The sequence below is a fragment of the Prionailurus bengalensis genome, chromosome E2 (assembly GCF_016509475.1).
Source record: "Prionailurus bengalensis isolate Pbe53 chromosome E2, Fcat_Pben_1.1_paternal_pri, whole genome shotgun sequence".
In the NCBI taxonomy this organism is placed as follows: domain Eukaryota; kingdom Metazoa; phylum Chordata; class Mammalia; order Carnivora; family Felidae; genus Prionailurus; species Prionailurus bengalensis.
Window position 1 is genome coordinate 44,969,496 of NC_057352.1, and position 23,387 is coordinate 44,992,882.

Sequence of the window (23,387 nt, forward strand, 5' to 3'; positions counted from 1 at the left end):
AGATTGAGGCCTGTGTCCAGCTCCTCACTGGGCGTGGAGTCTACTTAAGCTATTCTCTCTCTCTCTTTCTGTCTCTCTCTGTCTCTCTCTCTCTCTCTCTCAAAAACAAAACAAAAATAGAAGTCCCTATAATTGCAGTGCAAATATAACTGCTATTAGCAAATTGGCATATTTTCTTGATCACCGTATGGACATACTAACTATATAATTTTTGGGGGGATATAAAACTGAGAACTCGCTTTTGGCACTTGGAAACTCTGATACCCTTAGTCTGGTCCTTAGTTTTATAGTGTATGAGTCATTTTATGGTATTTTATAAAATATGGTAGGGTTCATTTTTTTCCCACAAAAAACTAGCCTCTATTTTAATATTTCAGCAGGAGACTAAGAAGCAGTATCAATTATTCCTAACCAGTCTCCTCCTTCTTATGCAGCTTACTTTTCAAATTGCCTCTGCTTCAATGAAAATGAAATTAAATGAAGTCCTATCTTTCTATTTTTTCTAATCCTGTTAGGTGGTCAAGACTTTTCTACTGTTGTCAATTTTCCTCTTTCTCTGCTTTGTACGTTTTGAAGTAAGCAGAATGGTCTGAAACAGATTGGAAGGCTGTTTCTCATAAAGTGATACTTCTTTTTATTAGGAGAAAGAGAAGTACTAAAAGTGGAATTGACTCATAACAACAGAGATAGAACATAGAAAATAAATACAAATCTCAACACCAAAAGGAAAAGAGAAATATGTACTACACTTGATGTTAGCCAAAAGGCCGAGAAGCAGTTAGGAAAAGAAAAATATGTAATTTGAAGTCATTTTTCAGATGCAGTGTTTCTCAGTTGTTGGATTAGTTATATATAGGATTTTAAACACACATACTTAACGTATGGCACTTTCCACAGGGAAGTTTGCTGGTAGCTGTCTTCCTTACAGAAACATTTAAAAATGCAAACCTAAGATGTTTAAAACTTTTTTTAATAAAAAGTTGAAAAGCTTGCATGTTTTTTCCAGTTTGAGGAAACATTCTAAAGAAAATCACCTTTTAAATTCACTTAAAATATATTTACTTTATAAATGACCCACAGCTAATTTTACCATGTAAGATTAGTAGTTAAAGACTACCAAGGAGAAATTATACAGTAAAGAGTCCAAAGACCCAAATTATTTCAATCTAGCGTTTTGTTCTGTGCTTGTACATATCAAAGTGTGAAAGCTAATACTTTTGTACAAAAGTAATAGATATCCATGTTAGAATTTGATTGAGGCCTAAAAACTATATCATTTTTTTTGCCAGTTTGCATACGTGTATTATAAAAGGCTATACTTCAAAAATCCTGAAATTTTAATTACTGGGAACAAATGTCAGAGCTACCTTGTTTCTGTCTTATTTAGACTCATCCCACTATTGCTCAGAGGTTCCAAAAGAAACTTGATTCTCCTTGTCTTTCTAAGAGTAATTTGAGATGCTTGAAAAGGATATATCTCCTATTTTTATTGACTTAGAAAGGGCTTGGATTGAATGGAGAAGGAAAGATGGGTAATGAAATGAATTGAAAATCGCAGGACCAACATGAACTATAGTTATTTGTTTTAACTGGAAAATGTAGAAATTGTATCTTACAAGCACATGAACTGCTTCTGAGGACATGCTTGGGTTCTGTACTGGGAATTTTTCCCTCCTGGTGACTAGCAAGAAGGAATGAGCTAACTTCACAGGGTTAAATGATAAGGCAATAATGAGAAAGTAAGTATGACTTTGGAAATGATGGTACAGCAAATCCAAAGTATTATAAATCAAATTTGTGTTAGATCTGAGGTTCAGGTGATCATCTTGTTATTCCTCACTGTTACAGCCTCACAAATCATTCCTCCCATGTCTTCAGACAAAGAAAATATAAAGAAACATGAATTTCCTGCCTTTTTCTCTTTTATTTCTTTAATGTTTATTTATTTATTTTTTTGAAAGAGAGAGAGCACGAGTGGGGCAGGGCAGAGAGAGAAGGAGACACAGAATCCCATGCAGGCTCTAGGCTCTGAGCTGTCAGCACAGAGCCGGACATGGGGCTTGAATCCACGAACTGTGAGATCATGACCTGAGCCGAAGTCGGACACTCAACCGACTGAGTCACCCAGATGCCCCTATTTTTTTATTTAGTTTTTGGAAATGTTTATTTATTTTTGAGAAAGAGGGGGAGGGACAGAGAGAGAGGGAGAGAGAGGATCCCAAGTAGGCTCTGCGCTATCAGCTCAGAGCCCGATGCGGGGCTCGAACCCGAGAACTGTGAGATCATGATCTGAGCCGAAGTTGGATGTTTAACCAACTGAGACACCCAGGTGCCCCTCATATTTTCTTTATCCATTCATCTTTATCAACATTTGGGTTGCTTCCATATCTTAGCGATTGTAAATAATGCTGCAGTAAAAATGGGGGTGCATATATCTTTTCAAATTAGTGTTTTTACTGTTTTAGTTTTCTTTGGTAAATAGTAGTGGAATTATTGGATCATAAGGTATTTCTGTTTTAAAATTTTTGAGGAACCTCCATACTGTTTTACACAGTGGCTATACTAATTTACATTACTTCCAGTAGTGCATGAGGGTTCCTTTTTCTGCACGGTCTCGCCAACACTTGTTATTTCTTGTCCTTTTGATTCTAGCCATTCTGATGAGTGTAAGGTGTTATCTCACTCTGGTTTTGATTTGCATTTTCCTGATGATAAGTGCTGTTGAGCATCTTATGATGTGGCTGTTGGCCATCTATATGTCTTCTTTGGAAAAATGTCTATTCAGGTCCTCTGCCCGTTTTTAATTGGATTTTTGGGGTGTGTGTGTGTGTGTGTGTGTGTGTGTGTGTGTTGAGTTTTGTAAGTTCTTTATATATCTCCTATATTAACCCCTTATTAAATATATCAGTTGGAAATATCTTCTCCCCTCCCATTCAGTAGGTTGCTTTTTCATTTTGTTAATTGTTTCCTTCACTGTGCAAAAACTTTCAATTTTGGTGTAATCCCAGTAGTTTATTTTTGCTTTTGTTTCCCTAGCCTCAGGAGACATAGCTAGAAAATTGTTGCTTTGGTTGATGTCAAAGAAATAACTTCTTACGTTCTTCTAGGAGTTTTATGGTTTCAGGTCTCACATTTAGGTCTTTAATCCAAAATAAGATACAGATTATTGGGCTTTAACTAAACTTTCTATACTACTGGTTTAGATACTGGATGGCTAGAAAAATGCTTATGCTAATGCTAGCAATGAAAACAATGCACACAGGAGAGGATTAAGGATAATGAAGATTAGTTCACAGTTGGATATGTTGATGTTGAAGGGCTGGGACAGCACCCAAGTGGCAGGAATTGGGACCAACAAGAGAAACTGGTTCTAGAGATCCATGTTAAATTTGGGGATCTAGCATTGAAAGTTGCTAGGGACTAGAGGACAAAGTGCGAACAATGCACTAAAATTGGAGCCTTGGGGAGCAGCTACATTGCAGGTATGTGAGGAGAAACAAGGCTTTTGAAAATAAAGGCATAGAAAGGAGGAATAAAAACAGTTGATGGAGCACACCGTCACATGTTGAAATGGGCAAGATTAAGGATTGAGAAATTTGGATTGAGTGAGTAAGAAAACATTAGTAACTCTTTCAAATGCAGTTTTATTCAGGAAAGGTTAAAGAGCAAAAGGAGAAAATAGAAACAAGCATAAACTTTTTTTTTTTTTCCAAAAGGTGGTAAAGAGAGGAAGGAACCAAGTCAGGGCTAGTAAGATGAGAGCATGGCTTTTTCAGTTTGGGTGAACTTGGAACTATTGTAGGCCAGTATTTTCATGGAGTTCTTTTGTCTCACCAGTCTCCTGTCTCTTTTGCTGCTCATTCTCTTCTCCCTTGTCCTTTAATAGTAGAGAGTCCTCTTCCACATCTATGCTTACTTCCTTGGTGGTCATGCTGGAAGTCTTCCATTTGCCCCTCTGGGTTCACTCTTCCTTCTCTACCTTTCTTTCCCAGGAGGCTGACCTGCATGAATTACATCAACAAGCTGCTTTGCCCTTTGGCTTTTGTTGAGTTTGGTCAATGTAGAGTCCCAACAGGAGGGCCTGGAGGGAAAGGACGAAAGTGAAATTGGAGCATTTATCCCCTTGGCTCCCAATCTAGCTGAATTGACTGAAGGTCACTTAGTCAGCCCCCTACAGTACTCCCTGGGTCTGGTAACCACTTCCTCTCCTGGTTCCTTTAGGCCTAGGTATGTAAACAGGATATCACACTCTGTTTTCCCTTGTGTTTTCCTGAACTCTTGCCCACAACTTTATAAAATTGTCTCTTTATTAAATCCTGTGCCATTCATTCATTTGCTGCTGGGACCCTGACTTATACTGTAATCTTTTCCAGTTTTATGACTTAAAGTATCAGCCATATGCCAGTTGTCCCCAAATTTAGAGCTCGGGTTTACACCTCTCTCCTGAACTTCAGACTCATGTATCTGGCTGCTAGTTAGATTTGGTTGTTTAATACAGGTATCAACTCACTAATCTTTCTTCCTGAACCTGCTGATGGCAACTCTGTCCTTCCAGTTGTTTAGGGCAAAAATCTTAAAATTATTCTCCATTTCTCCCTTTTTCTCACCCCCCCCCCCCACTCCTGCCCCATCCTATCTGTCACTATATGTAAGTAGGTCTACCTTTAGTAGAGAATCTCACCATTTCTCACCACATTCATTCCTGTCCCCTGGGTCCCCCTACCATAATCTTTCACTTTTTTTTTTAATGTTTATTTATTTTTGAGAGACATAGAATCTGAAGCAGGCCCTAGGCTCCAAGCTGTCAGCACAGAGCCTGAGGTGGGGCTTGAACTCACAGACCACGAGATCATGACCTGAGCCAAAGTCGGATGCTCAACCGACTGAGCCACCCAGGCGCCCCATTCCTTCCTTCCTTCCTTCCTTCCTTCCTTCCTTCCTTCCTTCCCTCCCTCCTTCCCTCCCTCCTTCCTTCCTTCCTTCCTTCCTTCCTTCCTTCCTTCCTTCCTTCCTTCCTTTTTCTTTCTTTCTTTTTTTCTTTCTTTCTTTCTTTCTGAGAGAGAGAGAGAGAGTGTGAGTAGGGGAGAGGGTCAGAGAAAGAAAGAGAGTGAATCTCAAGCAGGCTCCACACCCAGCACAAGCCTGTTGCAGGGCTCAATCTCATGGCCGCAAGATCACAACCTGAGCCGATATCAAGTCAGTGCTTAACTGGGTGAGCCACTCAGGTGCCTCGGTAATCTGTCACTAATAATTGATCTTCCTCCTTTTGCCTTTTTCCTCTTTCATTCTATTTTCAGTATACTAGTGAGAACGATTAAAATACAAGTTAAATCATGTCACTCCTTTGCTTCAAACCTCCCTATGCATTACCATTTCAGAATAAAAGCCAAAAGTGCTTACAGTGAACCTAGAAGTCACTACATGATCTGCCTCCCACTCCCACTGTCTCTGTGACCCCAGTTTCTACTCTTTCTCCCTCCATTACCCTGTACTAGTCACACTGACTTTCCTTACTGCTTTGACACTGTTCTCCCTATGAAATGCTTCTCCCAGATATCTGCATAACTAACTCCCCCACCTCCTTTAAGTCTTTGTTCAAATGTCTTCTTAATGAGGCTTACCCTAACCACCTTATTTAAAATTGCAAATTGAAAAAAATAAAATAAAATTGCAAATGGACCCCCCTTGCAGCATTCCTGATCTGCCTTCTCTTACTGTTTTTTTTTTTCCCGTAACACCTAACATCTTAAAACATACTATATAATTTACTTTTTTTTCTTATCTTTTAATTATCATGCAGTAAAACTGCCTTTTTTCCCCCTCTCATGGTATACAGTTCTGAGTTTTAACACACGTATAAATTATAATGACCACCACAGTCATAATACAGAACAGTTCCATCCTCCAAAAAATGAATCACATCTTTCGCATTCCTAACCCTGGCAACCACTCATCTGTTCTTAGTCACATATTTTTGTCTTTTCAATAATGGGAACATTAGAATGTAACCTTTCAACACTGGCTTCTTTTACTCAGTGTAATATCTTTGCGATTCATCTAAGTTGCTCAGTGTATCAATAGTTCATTACTTTTTATCACCAAGTAGTATTCTACTTATTAATTATATTTATCCTTTTTTTTTTGTATGTCTTGTTCATGGATTTATTATTCTAAGTTGCTAAAACAGTTCCTGGCATATACCAGGAGTGCAGTGAATTAGTGAATATGCAATGTTGCTTTAAAATAGAAAGGTATAGTGGAACCATAATCACTCTGAATATGTTTAGGGTTTATAGTGCCAATCCCTAGATTGTGCAGTCTACTCAAACCCCAGATGACAGGATACTTGAGCTGAAAGACACCAGCAAGTTGAGAATGTAAAAGACTTTTTACGGAAAAGTAAATAATTCCTCCCTAATGTTTCCGGTGGCCATCTAGGAAAATAATGGCACCATTCTGCCCGCATTGTCTGATTCATTGGTTTCACTTAAACTCATAGTAAAGGTCACCAGGTTAGGTAAGAAAAGGATAAGTGTTAGAGATAAAGAGGAAGATAATTACGGTATGAGAGATGTTTGGAAGAAAAGGTGTTTGGAGGAGAAGGTGATTGATTTACTAGAACACTGGTGTTTACAGAGGTAAGTTATGTCTGTATTATGAAAAAAAATCATAAAATGGCATTCAGCTCGAAATCTGATGTTGCCTAATGCCCCAAAGCAGGAAAGCAGAGTACCTCATTAAAATACGTGGGCCTCCTTTAAACCTGAGCATGGAATTCAGTAAGAATCAGTTGGATCTTGGATCCCATCCAATGCATTATAGTTTTTGAAGCTCATCAAGATTTTAATTTAAGGTGGTTCCATGTTTAAAGTTTGAGCCAAGTTTCAGAATAAATTATCTTCATTTCTTAAGTTTTATAAATTATATGGATTCATAAGAATGTCAAATATATAGAACTATATTATAAAAAGAAGGCAGTCTTACACCTATATATAAGCACTGTTGGTATTTTGATGAAAATCTTTCCAGACATCTCTCCAGAGGCATATACAGTACATGCATATGTTTTTGTCACTCTAATGACAAAAGGGTTATAATGATGCTCTTAGGGTGCAGGGAAGCCTCTTTCATTTTCAGTAAGTGTGATAAACATCTAAACACCTAAAACACTACAAATAGTGTTTAATCAAACATTTTGAGGATGATTTTCAGCTATCAGGCAAAATGAGATAATTGTGAAATATATTGAGTTCTGAGTCGACCTGACTGCCATGAAGGGGTGTAGAGTCTTTACTTATCTAGCCAGGTGTCCATTTTTTTTAAATTTTTTTTTTTAAACGTTTATTTATTTTTGGGACAGAGGGAGACAGAGCATGAACGGGGGAGGGGCAGAGAGAGAGGGAGACACAGAATCGGAAGCAGGCTCCAGGCTCTGAGCCGTCAGCCCAGAGCCCGACGCGGGGCTCGAACTCACGGACCGCGAGATCGTGACCTGAGCTGAAGTCGGACGCTTAACCGACTGAGCCACCCAGGCGCCCCCAGGTGTCCATTTTAAAGTACTGTGGTAACTGGAGAGGTCTAATAAGACTAAAACAGAACACTGTTAACTCCCCACCTTTCCCAAATCTCAGGTAAATTAGAAACAGATGTCTAGGGGTACATGTTTGGCTCTGTCTGTTAAGTGTCCAACTCTTGATTTTGGCTCAGGTCATGGTCTCACAGTTGGTAAGATCAAGCCCTGCGTCAGGTTCCGTGCTGTTAATGCTTGGGATTCTCTTTCTTTCCCCCTCTCTTTCTACCCCTCCCCCTCCTAAGTAAATAAATAAACTTAAAAAAAAGAAAGAAAGAAAGAAAAGAAACAGTTCTTTACCCATTATGGATGACCAGTTAGATTGGGATATGGGCATGATTGTCATCAACTCAAGTGAAACTACTGCTCTTTCATAAGGCCATGAAATAGGCTCTTTACGTATGTCAGTTTAAACATACGTGCAGTCATCAGTTCAGTGATCGACTGTGTTACTGAATAAACTTCTGAGTATATCGTGAAGGGTCCTTTTCCAGCCACTATAATATTCAAGAGTAGTCATTTAGAATGCCTATAATTTCCTTTCATTGGTAGCCCAATAGTGGTTATACTGTCTTAAATGTTCAGAAAACAAGTCTCTACCATTGGCAGTGACTGGAAACTTAGGAATTTCTGCTAAAGTTCTTGTGATCTAATTCTTTCTTGAAAGCATAAAACTAAAAAATGTACTGAAATGCCTGAGTCAGCCACTCAAGGGATATACTGGCTGCACCTCTGCTCATTTTTCTAGGATGAAAAAATCTCCTTGGTGACCTGAGGCAGCTAGCTTTTACCTTCTCCACCTGGAAATGCACATATTATAACTATGCATAGAAAGCACCCACACACATACAGAAACACCCATAAACTATATCTACCTGCTGGCATTAACATTGTTACATTTTCTAGGATTATGCTTAATTTCAGCAGATCTTGTTTAATAATTTACAAGAAAATAATTTCATTTTTCTACTGATGGCTGTTACAATTTTTTAACTTTTCTAACTGTTCAATTTAGAGAAGGAAAAGAAAGGCATGTATTATTTATTGAATTTTTAGTATATGCCTGAAGTTTTTACTTGTTTAGTGTTGCTTCCATTTTATATGTGAGGACCTTAGAACAGTCAAGTGAAGTCTAGTAACTGAGTTGGAAAACACAGTTGGTATTTGATCCAGGTCCATCTGAGTCCAAAGCATGCTGTAGAATGAGCTGTAGAATGGGCTTATAAAAGACTTACCAATATTATTAAATGAAAGAAGCAAGGCGCAGAACAGTAGTTATTATACACTACCATTATGTGAAGTAATGTACACGTGTGTGTGTTTATTTTTACATACGCTTAGCATATCTAGCATATCCCTCAAAGACCATATGGTTGCCTCAAGGGATGGGAACTGGGCTGCTAGAAATCTAGACTTTTTACTATAAAATCTTTTATACTTTTCGAATTTTGTTTTGTGTGTGTATATTAGTTGTTCAAAAAACAAAATATTTAAAAAAATTTTTTTTTTCAACGTTTATTTATTTTTGGGACAGAGAGAGACAGAGCATGAACGGGGGAGGGGCAGAGAGAGAGGGAGACACAGAATTGGAAACAGGCTCCAGGCTCCGAGCCATCAGCCCAGAGCCTGACGCGGGGCTCGAACTCACGGACTGCGAGATCGTGACCTGGCTGAAGTCAGACGCTTAACCGACTGCGCCACCCAGGCGCCCCCAAAAAACAAAATATTTTAAATACTGTTAAGCATGTTTTTAGAAACATCTGAAATTATTTTTTAGGTTTAGTAATCTATTTGTTATTAGTTTCTTAGGCTTGTAAAGCTTCTAATGCTGTAGAATATTAATACTGAGTATTATGATATTGATAAACATTGATAATGATCATCTTTCTAGTTTTTTGATTCCCATGATACTACTTTGATGACCTACCACATTAGAATTTGAGAGGGAAGTAGAATACTGATAGATCGTGATAGCAGAGGTAATGATAACTGATGCGTCTGCATTCAACTATTTACATTTTTAATGCGATTTGAAATTTTAATAAACTGCGGTTTATCTGGTTTTTGAAACAAGAACCCTATGCCTCAAATGACAGCAGTCGCCAGTCATGACTGAGGTAAAAGAAGTATTTTATGAGTCCTAAAAATGAACTTAAAAAGAAAAAAGTTTTCCATCTACTAAAAGCTGTGTTTTAATTTGGGGCTACCGTTAATCAAAATACCTTATCTTGAATACACTTTATTTTTGTACTTGTTTGTACTTGTTTTCAAATCTGTAGTGATGTTTACATAGCTGTCTTCCTTACTAGATGGGGCATTCTGTGAGGGCAGGGTTCTTGCTTCATTTGTTACTGTATTTTTAGTGGCTAGCCTAATTACTGACACACGGTACGTAGCTAAAGATATTCATTGTGTTGAACTGAATTGAACTAGAGATACTTAACTTAGTTGGGAGAAGAGAGAGAAAAATAATCTCAGTCTTTAGATAATTGAAGGATCCTCATGTGGAAGAGATTAGGTTTTTTTCTTTTTAAAAAAAATTTTTTTTCATGTTTATTTTTGACAGAAAGAGAGAGAGAGAGAGAGAGAGAGAGAGAGAGAGAGAGAGAGAGAGAGACGGAGCATGAGCGGGGGAGGGGAAGAGAGAGAGGGAGACACAGAATCTGAAACAGGCTCCAGGCTCCGAGCTGTCAGCACAGAGCCCGACACGGGGATCAAACTCACAGACCGCGAGATCATGACCTGAGCCGAAGTCGGACGCTCAACCGACTGAGCCACCCAGGCGCCCCAAGATTAAGTTTTTTTCTGTATGGCTTCAGTGGGTAGGCAAACCAATGGTGGAAGTTTCAAGAAGTTTGTAAATGTTGAGTTGTCTAAAGCTAGGTAGCACTGTCTCAGGAGGTACTGAATCTATCACCAGAAGATTCATTTGTGGCTGGTTAACTATGGAAATAATTCAAGTATTTAATTGTTCATTTATTTCTTTACTTATTTATTCAAACATATATTGAGCACACACTGCTCTAGGTGTTGGATATTAAGACAGAATAAATCATAATTCCGCCCTTAGGGAACTCAGACCCAGCAAGCAAACGGAAGTATTAGCAAGGATTACAACCCAGGGTGCCAAGAGGTTGTTATAGAGGTGTAATGGTAATACCCTGCAGAGAGTTGACAGGAAAGGTTGCCGAGGAGGTGACTTTGGAGTAGAGTTGACCAGACAGACAGAAAGAGAGGAGTCCTAAGCAGAAGGAACAATACATGCAAAAGCTCAAAAGTTAAACTTTTTAGAACACAGTAGTGGTATTTCATTTGGATTATGTGGCCTCAAAATACCCTCCAATCCTAAGATTCTGTGTGCTAGCTCTTTAACTTAGTGTTTTTTTTTTTTTTCACTTCCTGGCAGATATTATGTGTATGTGTGTGTTTCAGTTGTCAAAAAACAGTAACCTTCTTCTTTGATTTTTGTTCATAGTCAAGTTCATCCGAGAAGTAACACCATATATCAAGAAGCCATCATTAGTATCAGATCTACCGTGGGAAGGTGCATCTCCTCAGTCACCAAGCTTTAGTGGCAGTGAGGACTCTGGTTCTCCAAAACACCAGAACAGCACCAAGGACAGGAAGGTCATCCCTCTCAAAATGTGCTTTGCTGCTAGAAACCTAAGCATGCCGGATCTGGAAAACAGGTGAGCTGTACCTAAGAAGAACATCATTTACAGCTTTATAAACTTAAGGACATGTTGCAGTATAACTTATGTATATTTTTAATAATATGACTGTTGACTAAATTATACAGAGGAAAACATCAGCCTGAGATGAGTGAATAATCTTTGGAGTTCCATATTTAAATTACTTCACACACATATGTACATGTACTTATATAGAAATATTTTGGAAAAACAGGCAGGAAATTTAATGGTGGTTACTACCAGGGAGTGAAATAGGATTAGAAGGTAGGAGAGGAAGGGCTTCTGCTCTTCATTTTATATTTTCTGGAGTGTTAGTACTTCTCTCACTATGAAATTACTTTATAATTTTAAAAAATCTTGTTAATTTTTTTTAAATGTCCCCTTAGATGGAAACTCCTTTTATAGTGGCTAGTGTATAGAGTCAGAGATCTGATCATAGGTATGGCTGCATCAACTAGCAATGTCACCCTGGCAAGTTAATGTCTCTTCAGTTTCCATATTATTTTTTTTAAAGTTTGTTTATTTTTGAGAGAGAGAGAGTGCAATTGAGGGAGGGACAGAGAGAGAGGGAGACAGAGGATGCAGAGCTGGCTCTGTGTTGATAGCACAGAGCCTGATGTGGGGCTCGAACTCATGAACTGAACTGTGAGATCATGATGTGAGCTGAAGTTGGATACCCAACTGACTGAGCCACCCAGGCGCCCCTTGAGTTTCCTTATTTGTAAAAAGAGAGAGCTGGATTGAATAATTTTTTTTTTAAGATTTTATTTTCAGGTAATCTCCACACCAAATGTGGGGCTCACACAGCCCCAAGACCAAGAGTTACATGCTTCACTGCCCAAGCCAGTCAGTGCCCCCAATCTAATTTTAAAGCAACCAATGTAATTACTGATTCAGTATCAATGTTAATTTATTTATTTTTTGAGAGAGAGAGAGAGCAGAGGAGTGGTGGGGGGGGGGGGTGGACAGAGGATCTGAAGCAAGCTCTGTTCCACACTGATGGCAGAGAACCCCATATGGGGCTCGAACTCACAAACTGTGAGATCATGACCTGAGCTGAGGTTGGACGCTTAACGGACTGAGCCACCCAGGCACCTCTGGATTGGATAATTTCTTTTTTCTTTTTTTTAAATTTATTTATTTTTGAGAGAAAGAGAGAGAGAACAAGGGGGGGAGGGACAGAGAGAAAGGGGGACAGAGGATCCTAAGCAGACTCTGCACAGACCGCAGAGAGGCCTGATGGGGAGCTTGAACCCACGAACTGTGAAATCATGACCTGAGCCGAAGGCAGCTGCTTAACCGACTGAGCCACCCAGGCTCAGTTTGCTTTCTCTTAAAAGTTCAAGATATTATAGAAATTGTTTCGAGTTACATATAGGTTTATTTTTGAAAGATTGTGTGCATGTTAAATCATATCTAAATACAGTAAACGTTAGTCTCTAATGAAATGCTCTATTTTTTTTCATAAAGTAAGAATTTAATTTGTAAAGAATCACTTCTGCCTCTTAAGCCAAAATTAATTTTTTTCTTCAAATGAGATATACTTATATAGAGCCTTTGGTTAATCATGGACCTAAAAAAATTAGTAGGGACCACAAAGAAGGAACTAGAATAGAGAAACATTGTGATAAAGAGCGAACAGCAACTAAATTTATCAACTGGTTGTCAGGCTGACCAAAGTTTTCAGGCTAAGTCTCTTCATTGTAAATCGTTTCTGAGAATGAGAATAGACATTTGTTGTCTTAGTCTGTTTTGGCTGCTGTAACAAAATACCATAGACTGAATGGCTTATAAACAACAGAAATTTATTTTTCACATTTCTGGGACAGGATAGGAATCTAAGATAAGGCGCTGGCAGATTCAGTGTCTGGTGAGGGCCAGCTTCCTGATTCATAGGTGGCTATCTTCCTGCTATGTCCTCACACGGCGGAAGAGTCTAGAGAGCTCTCTGGGGTCTCTCTTATAAGAACACTTATCCCATTCGTGAAGTCTCTGCTGTCATGAACTTATCACCTCCCAAAGGCCCCAAGTCCTAATATTATCACATTGAGGGTTACGGTATTAACATATGAATGTGGGGGGCACAAGCATTCAGTCTATAGCACCCTTAGTGCTGCTGATATAGCTGGATATTAGAGAAAAAGATAAAGTATTATAAAGTTTCTGTAGAACTCTGTGGTGTCGGGAGTGGGGAGAAAAAGAAGGAGGAAGGTGATGTGACTTGGCTGTATTATTGAAGGTTGTGCTACTTTATCTTCTACCTAGACATCTTTTTTTTTTTAATTTTTTTTTCAACGTTTATTTATTTTTTTTTGGGACAGAGAGAGACAGAGCATGAACGGGGGAGGGGCAGAGAGAGAGGGAGACACAGAATCGGAAACAGGCTCCAGGCTCTGAGCCATCAGCCCAGAGCCTGACGCGGGGCTCGAACTCACGGACCGCGAGATCGTGACCTGGCTGAAGTCGGACGCTTAACCGACTGTGCCACCCAGGCGCCCCTACCTAGACATCTTTTAGAGCTCATTAAAACTTGGGGCTACATTCTCTGTAGCATAAATGGTAAATGCTAAAGACATTGGGTGCATGATCAAGTTTGAAATAGGCCTTCAGAACCAATTGGAGAGGGCAGTTTGGGATACAAGAATTGTATTACATCTTGCTCTTCAGTAAAATGTGTCAGTCTTCTGAACCGTGTTATAAAATACAAGGAAAGGTCTTAAAAGATTCAGGCGATTGCAGATTCTCAGTCTTAATGCTGCAAAGTAATTTGTTTTTCATATTACTTGAAATACTAAAATTTGTAGATAGTTTGCTTTTTATAAAATATAAATTGGAAGAGATTCAAAGTTATTTCTATATCACTCTTACTTGCATGTCAGTGTGTGCTGTCTAGACGAAAAGAGAAGAAGTAGAATTACAAGTACCTGGCAAGATTATACATAATTTCAGTTATGTCCACAAGAATGTGAACATCTATCTTGTATGTCTTAGCAGTCAGAACTGCTAAGTGTTCAGAACCCATTAACTAATTAGATAGAAGTTAGGATGATGGGCTTTGTAACTTTAGCCAAGCTATTTGTTTTCTGTAAACCTTGGTTTCCTCCTATATAAAATGAAAGCTTGTGTGCAGATTAAATAAGAGAATGATTGTAAAATTGACATAGTAAGCTTTCAGTATACTATTATTATAGGGGCCATGTCCTTAGGACCTTAAATACATCCCTTAATTCCCCTGTCCTGTTTTCTCTGTCTGTAAAATTGACATAATAACGCTTGCTCAACTAGAGTCTTTTAGAACTACTTCAAGGATAAATAAGATAATATCTATAAAATCACTTGAAGCCCTTTGATCCTTAAGTTTATCTTAGCTCTGTCACAGGAAAATGTCATGACAAGTAACATAGCTGCAACATTTAAAGGCATGTTAAAAAATAGTCCATTGTGGTAACAGTAAAAACAGGTCTCATTAGGACATCTGTGAGCAAAACATTTATCAAGTTGCAGTTTTATATAACTGACCATATTTCTGTTTGAAAACTTTAATCTTCAACACAGTCTCTTGTAAAACTCAGAACAAGAAATAGGCCTGAATGTTCCTAATGTGGAAAATACTTAATATGGTTTTTAAGCCCTTGGTAGGAATGTGGTTTCCCATCTTTTTTTTTTTTTTTTTTACTAACATTTTATTGTGGAAAATCTTCCAGCATGTAGCAAGGTCAGAAGAATTCTATAGTCAACATTCATTTTCCCACCACCTAGATTCTCCATGAACATTTTACTATACTTGCTTTAGCACAGATTGACCCATCTATCCATCCATTACTCCCTCTTACTTTTTTTTGGATACACTTCAAAGTGAATTGCAGATAATATATTTCCCTCCTAAATACTGAAGCATGCATATAAATAAGTAGTTGGGTGATTCATTGTAGTTTTTTTTCCTTTTGAGGAAATATTTACATATAATAAAAGGCACAAATCATAAACTTTGACAAGTGGATATAGTTTTATAACCCAAGCATATCAGGATAAAGAACATCGCCATCACCCTGGAAAGTCTTCTTGTGCCCCTTCTCAGTCAATTCTTTCTCCTACCTTTGAAGGTTACCACTGTTCTGACTTTCTAGTATAGATCAGTTTTAACTATTCTAAAACTTCGTATAAATGTAATTATATGTACTCTTGTGGTAGAATTATTTTACTCAGCCTAAAGTTTTTGAGATTCATTTATCTTGTTGCATATATCAAAAATTTTTTATCCTTTATTGCTGAATGATATGGTGTTATATGAATATATCACAGTTTCGTTGTCTATTTTCCCATTGATGGGAGTTAATGTTAATAAAGTTAGAGTTTAGCAGTTAACTCCAGTTCAGAGTTAATATTAATTAATATTAATAGTTACTGTGAATATTTTTGTACACCCCTTTATAGACGTATATTTTCATTTTTCTTGAGTAAATTCCTAGGTGTGGAATTGCAGGGTCTAAGAGTTTAGTTTTGGGGGTGCCTGGCTAGCTCAGATGGTAGAGCATACGACTCTTGGTCTTGGGGTTATAGGTTCAAGTGTCACACTGGGTGTAGAGATTATTAAAAATAAAATCTTTAAAAGAAACAGGTTTAGTTTTCTAAGAACTGCTAGACTTTTTTCCCAAAGTGATTGTGCCATTTAAATGAATACTATTATCAATAAATTAATACTGTATTAACAAATTAAATACACCAGCAGTATATGAGAGGTTTTGTTGTTCCACATCCTCACCAACATTGGTGGAGTCAGTCTTTTTAATATTAACTGTTCTGATGGTATGTAGTGGAATCTCTTTTTGGATCATCTTTCATTTCGGCATAAAGTTTATTTGACATGAGAGGGGAAACATCCTTTTTTTCTGTTTTACTACCTTGATTTAGTTTCAACATTTAGAGCTGAAAAAAGTGCTGATCATCAGAATGAGTAAATAAGGAGGAAGAAGTTTGTTCTCAAGACCTCACTAGATGCTTCTGATAGTTTTAGGCAGTTCATTGTGGGAAGTGAAAGCTAAATAAATAATGATAAAGTCCAGAGAGAGAACACGAGCCCATTCTTTCACAAACGGCATTGTGGGCAGTACGGAGTTCAGCACGGACAAGATGTTCTCAAATGCTGCTCTTCAGGGAACCTGGGTGGCTCAATCAGTTGAGCGTCCAACTCTGGGTTTTGGCTCAGGTCACAGTTCTTGAGTTCAAGCCCCGTGTGGGGCTCTGTGCTGGTAGTGTGGAGCCTGCTTGGGATTCTCGGTCTTCCTCTTTTCTGCCCCTCCCCCACTTGCGCTTGCTCTTTCTCTCTGAAAAATAAAATAAAATAAACATTTTTTTTTAAAATGCTACTTTTCAGAAATATAAATCTTTAACCTTGAGTTGTTTCACAAAGTCTTGGTCATCTTCACGTTGGCTATTTTCCATGTAAAAGCTAAATTTTGGCTTTATGACCTATAAAACAATATGATTGTTACTGAATAAAATATGTTATCTCCAAGACTTTACTAAAAGAAGAAATAGGCAGGCTAGACTTACAGAATCCTATGTTCCGGTGTACCTAAACATTGATTTGATTCATCTGATCGAAATGTACTTGCATTTCTCAGGAAATCCTCAGTGGTTTGATTAGAAGCCAAAACTTTTCACACTGTAGCTGTCTCCTCCTCTCTCCTGCAGGCTGAACAATTACTGGCAGACTGCCTTCAAATTTTTATTAGCAGAGTTTTCGTTCGAGTTTTTCTTTTCTTTTTTTTTTTTTTTAATTTTTTTTTTCCCAACGTTTATTTATTTTTGGGACAGAGAGAGACAGAGCATGAACGGGGGAGGGGCAGAGAGAGAGGGAGACACAGAATCGGAAACAGGCTCCAGGCTCTGAGCCATCAGCCCAGAGCCCGACGCGGGGCTCGAACTCACGGACTGCGAGATCGTGACCTGGCTGAAGTCGGACACTTAACCGACTGCACCACCCAGGCGCCCCTCGAGTTTTTCTTTTAAAACAGTAGTAGACTTTCTGAAATACTTTGTCTCCTTTATCAGTTCTGGGGCTCCTTTTCCAAAGACAAAGTCTTCTGCATCCTAGAATCCTCAGTCCTGTTTTGGAGTCTCTTTTCAGTTTCTTGTAAGTTAATTTTCTATTTCACAATCTGTTCTTAAGAAACACTTAGGTTTCAGGGGCACCTGGGTGGCTCAGTCAGTTGAGTGTCTGACTTTGGCTCAGGTCATGAACTTGCGGTTTGTGGGTTTGAGCCCCACATTGGGCTCTCTGCTCACAGCTCAGAGCCTGGAGCCTGCTTCAGATTCTGTGTCTCCTTTTCTCTCTGCCACTCCCCTCCCCTGCTCTCTCTTTCTCTCTCTCTCTCTCTCTCTCTCTCTCCAAAATAAATAAACATTTTAAAAAATACAAAAAAAAAAAACCCACTTAGATTTCTCTTTTCATGAAAAATTGGTGCTCCTGCCTTATAAACTAATGTACTGTCTGTTTTCATCTTTTTCCAGCCTAGTGGTCCTAGTATCTTATCCTGTTTAATCAGGTTTAGTTTTATTTTATAACAGATTTATTTTCCATTCTTCCAGTTATTAATAACTAGGATCTTTGACATCAGGATTTTTAGAGTTTAGACTGTGTCGAAGGAGTCTGAGAGACTGTCCCAGAAACAGTATGAAGTGTAAAGGCTTTTTCAGAAGGTGAACATTTTGTGCCTAGAGAAGGATGAACAGATTCCTATCTTTAGTACTAAGTAGGTCAGTAGGAGGAGTGAAATTTCTCGTCATGGTTTTGCGACCAAACTTTTTAGCATGTGTTTAAAGGATGTTAAGCTGGTTACAGTGTCAAAGCAGCCAGGTGGAAATAAATGGCCCTGAACAACCGACCTGACAGAAGGACTGAATTAGGGACATCACTGGCTCTTCTACCAGTTGAGTGGGATGAGAGCGGATATGAATCTTTTGCTGGGTTGAGGGTGGGGCAGTCACTGGCTGCTGGGTGTGGGAAATGCTGGAAGAGACTTTCAGCCAGCCTCTTCATTTTAGTTGTGTGTTTTACTCCCACTCCCAGAGGTAACTGGTGCCTCTAATTTGTTCCTCCTCTTCAGTGTTCTGTAATATGGATTGGCTGGGATTTTACTCTCCCCATTTTTCTTAAGTCTGCTAAGTCATTTCACTCCTCTTTCTGTTTGCCAGCCTCCAAAATTTTGTTGTAGTTGCTCTTCCCTGTTCTTTCTTGTAGCATTATGCTCTTTATTTTTATTTATTTTTATTTTTAAGTGTATTTATTTACTTGAGAGAGACAGAGACAGCATGAGTAGGGGAGGGGCAGAGAGGGAGAGAGAGAGAATCCCAAGGACGCTCCGTACTGCTAGTACAGAGCCTGACGCAGGGCTTGAACTCACGAAACCATGAGATCATGACATGAGCCAAAACCCAAGAGTCAGACGCATAACTGACTGAGCCACTCAGGCACCCCAGGATTATGCTTTTTATTTATTAAAAACATTTTTAATGTTTGTTTATTTACTATTAAAAGTTTTTTTAATGTTTATTTTTGAGAGAGAGAGAGAGAGAGAGAGAGAGAGAGAGACGGAGTGTGAGTGGACAAGGGGCAGAGAGAGAGGGAGACGCAGAATCTGAAGCAGGCTCCAGGCTCTGAGATGTCAGCACAGAGCCCGATGTGGGGCTTGAACCCACGAACCGTGAGATTATGACCTGAGCCAAAGTCAGATGCTTAACTGACTGAGCCACCCCGGTGCTCCTATTTATTTATTTTGAGAGAGAGAGAGAGAGAGCGTGCACACAAGCAGGGGAGGGGCAGAGACAGAGAGAAGGACAGAGAGAATCCCAAGTAGGCTCCACACAGTCAGCGCACACCCTGACATGGGGCTTGAACCCATGAAATATGAGATCATGACCTAAGCTGAAACCAAGAGTTGGATGCTCAACTGACTGAGCCACCCAGGTGCCCCAGGATTATGCTGTTTAAAAGTCCCCTTTAGAGTCTCCTGGCTGGCTCAGTCAGTAGAGCATGTGACTCTTGATCTTGGGGTCGTGAGTTTGAGCCCCACAGTGGGGGTAGAGATTACTTACAATCAGTCTATCAATCAATCCCCTTTAAAGTTTGCTGATGACTTCTTAGATACAGCACCAAGAGCACAATACAGAAAACAAAAAAAATTGATAAGTTGAACTGCATGAAAATTAAAAACTTCTGCTCTGAAAAAAGACACTTGTAATCAGGTCTCCAGGAAAACAGAAATAGTAGGATAGATGATGGGTGGATAGATGGATAGGTAGATGGATGGATGGTTGGGTGGTTGGTTAGATGAATGGATGGTTGGATGGATAGAGAGGTAGATAGATTATAGGAATTGGCTTAGTGCACTATGAAGGCCAGTCCTATGATCTGGTGTCTACAAGCTGAAGAACCAGGAAAGCCATTGGTGTAATTCAGTCTGAGTCCAAAGGCCCAAGAACCCAGAGTGCAAGTGTGCAAGAGCAGGAGAAGATGGATGTCCCAATTCAAGCAGAAAGCAAATTCACCCTTCTTCCACATTTTTGTTCTATTCATGCCCTGACTGGATTGGATGATGCCTACTCATGTTAGTAAGGGCCATTTTCTTTCTTTTTTTAAAAATATTTATTTATTTATTAATGTTTATTTTATTTATTTTTTTTTTTTTTTTGAGAAACAGAGACAGGGCGTGAGTGGGGGAGGGACAGAGAGAGAGGCAGACACAGAATCCGAAGTAGGTTCCAGGCTCTTAAGCCATCAGTACAGAGCCTGATGTGGGGCTCAAACCCATGAACTGAGATCATGACTTGAGCCAAAGTCAGATGCTTAACCGACTGAACCCCCCAGTCACCCCTTTTTTTTTTTAAGAGAGCACAAGCAGGGGAGGGACAGGGAACATAAGGACAGAAGCTCCAAAGTGGGCTCTGTGCTGACATCAGACAGCCTGATGCAGGGCTCAAACTCATGAACCACGAGATTATGACATAAGTTGAAATTGGACACTTAACCCACTGAGTTACCCAGGCACCCCAAGGCCATTTTCTATTGACAATGCTACTTTCTTCCAGAAAAATCCTCACAGACACAGCCAGAAATAATGTTTTGCCAGAAATCTGGGCATCCTTTAGCCCAGTTAAGGTGACACATAAAACTAATCTTCACCCACTGTTAAGAGAATGAAAAGATAAGCCACAGATTAGGAAAAAATCTTTTGTGAAATACGTATCAGATAAAGGACTGGTATCCAAAATATACAAAGAATTCTTTTTTTTAATGTTTTTTATTTATTTTGAGAGAGAGAGAGAGAGAGAGAGAGAGAGAGAATGTGCAAGCAGGGGAAGGGCAGAGAGAGAGAGAGGGAGAATCCTAGGCAGGCTCCACGCATCAGACGTGGGGCTTGAACTCACAAATCATGAGATCATGACCTGAGCCAAAATCAAGAGTCAGACTCTAACTGACTGAGCCACCCATGTGCCCCTCAAAGAATTCTTAGAACTCAACAGTAAGAAACCAACCCAATTAAAAATGGGCAACAGATCTGAACAGACACCTCACAAAGAAAAAATGCAGATGGCAAATAAGAATATGAAAGGTGCTGGGGCTCCTGGGTGGCTCAGCTGGTTGAGCATCCAACTTTGTCTCAGGTCACAATCTCACAGTTCATGGGTTCAAGCCCTGCATCAGGCTCTGTGCTGACAGCTCAGAGACTGGAGCCTGCTTCATATTCGGTGTCTCCCTCTCTCACTGCCCCTCCCTCTCTCTCTCTCTGTCTCTTTCTCTCAAAATAAATAAACATGAAAAAAATTTTTTTAAAGAATATGAAAGGTGCTCAACTTCCTATGTGATCAGGGAATTGCAAATTAAAACAAGGAGATACCACAATACGCATAAAATCCGAAACACTGACCAGTACCAAATGCTGGAGAGAAATGTAGAGCAATGGGAACTCATTCATTGTTGGCAGGAATAAAAAATGGTACAGAGACTTTGGAAGACAGTTGGCAGTTTTGTACAAAGCTAAACATAGTCTTACTCTATGACCTAGCAGTTGTGCTCCTTGGTATTTACCCAAAGGAGTTGAAAACTTATGTTCTCACAAAGACCTGCACACAGATGTTTATAGAAACTTTATTCATAATTGCCAAAACTTGAAAGCAACCAAGAAGTCTTTCAGTAAGTGAATGGATAAAAAAAATTGTGGTACATCCAGACATTGAAATATTATTCAGCAATAAAACAAAAACAATAAGCCCTTAAGCCAAAAAAGACATGGTGAAACCTTAAATGCATATTGCTAAGTGAAAGAAGCCAGTCTGAAAAAGCAACATACTGTGTGATTCCATGGAGATGGTAAAATGATTAGTGGTTGCCGGAAGTCAGGGCCAGGGCCTGAATGATGGAGGAATCAATAGGTGGAGCAAAGGGGATTTTTAGAGGAGTGAAATTATTCTCTATCAGTAATGGTAGAGATATGCCATACATTTGTCAAAACTCACAATATACAACACAAGGAGTGAACTGGGATTTTAGTTCCTAATATTGTATCTGTATTGAGGGGCGCCTAACTAACAATTCTCAGGGGCACCTGGGTGGTCCAGTCAGTTGAATGTCTGATTTTGGTTTAGGTCATGATCTCATGGTCTGTGAATTCAAGTCAGGTCCCTCCTCGGGCTCTGTGCTGACAGCTCAGAACCTGGAGCCTGCTTCGGATTTTGTATCTCTGCCCCTCCCCCTCTTGTGCTTTGTTTCTCTGTCTCTCTCTTTCTCAAAAAATAAATAACATTAAAAAAATTTTTTTGAAGGAATATTGTATCAGAATTGACTCATCATTTGTAACAAACGTACCCTACTAATGCAAGATGTTAATATTAAGGTATATTATGGAGAGGCAAAGAGGGGTATTTGGGAGTTCTCTATACTTCTTATTCATTTTTTTATGTAAACCTACTACTGCTAAAAGAAAAAGTCCGTTAAGTTTTTCAGAAATCCCCTTTAATTGTATTTAGTGGGATTTCAGGAAGGAATAGACTAAATGTGTGTGCTGCTCAATTGCTGTGGTATATAGGGAGTTCTAGAAATACTGGAAATACTTTTTTTTTTTTAAGATTAGTATAAGTAATAAGTGGGGCGCCTGGGTGGCTCAGTCGGTTGAGCGTCCGACTTCAGCTCAGGTCACGATCTCGCGGTCCGTGAGTTCGAGCCCCGCGTCAGGCTCTGGGCTGGTGGCTCAGAGCCTGGAGCCTGCTTCCAATTCTGTGTCTCCCTCTCTCTCTCTGCCCCTCCCCCGTTCATGCTCTGTCTCTCTCTGTCTCAAAAATAAATAAACATTAAAAAAAAAAAAAGATTAGTATAAGTAATAAAGAAAATATAAAACAGCTTGCTTTGCATTTATATTCACACATTATCTAATAATCTAGGATTGTATTTTATAGATAACTACTTGTCATTAAGTAAATTTACTCTAAAATAAGTTTGGCTACTTTAATGATTAGACGAGCAGTTTCTCTGAATAATACAATTATTAACTCATCCAAAGAATTAAAATAGAAATTATTCTACCTTTTAGTGAATAGTTTATTGCTATTGAGTATAATGTACTGTTTTAAATCTTCGTCCCATAACAGATGTATAGCTATTTTTCTTCTAGAGAATATAATCCGTTTTTTAGACAATAAATATCTTGAAGGGGTCCCTGGGTGGGTCAGTCGGTTGTCATGATCTCGTGGTTCGTGAGTTCAAGCCCCATGTTGGGCTCTGTGCTGACAGCTGGGAGCCTGGAGCCTGCTTCAGATTCGGTGTCTTCCTCTCTCTGCCCCTCCCTGCTTGTGCTCTCTCTCTCTCTCTCAAAAATGAAGAAACATTAAAAAAACATTTTTTTAATAAAAAATAAATAAATACCTTAAATACCATGACAGCAACAATTGATATCGTGAAAAATAACATCAAAAATAATAAATAATAAATATGATAAAATAACGTGAAGTTCTAGATAAAGGTCAATATGAATACTAAGGTATTTGTTTATCTTCCTCTTTCTACTTTTGCTGCCTTTTAGGATGGATGAATTCCTCCTATCTAGGAGTCTGTCCTCCTGGTGAGCTCT

At 38.9% G+C, this 23,387-nt stretch overlaps 1 protein-coding gene across 1 annotated transcript in view; it reads left to right on the plus strand.

Moving 5' to 3' along the window:
* SNTB2 (syntrophin beta 2) overlaps nt 1-23,387 on the plus strand; it is a 107,327-nt gene that overhangs the window by 35,183 nt on the left and 48,757 nt on the right. Inside the window, exon 2 of the mRNA XM_043599528.1 lies at nt 11,046-11,259. Coding sequence (XP_043455463.1) covers nt 11,046-11,259 — 214 coding nt within the window. The remainder of the gene's footprint in view (nt 1-11,045; nt 11,260-23,387) is intronic.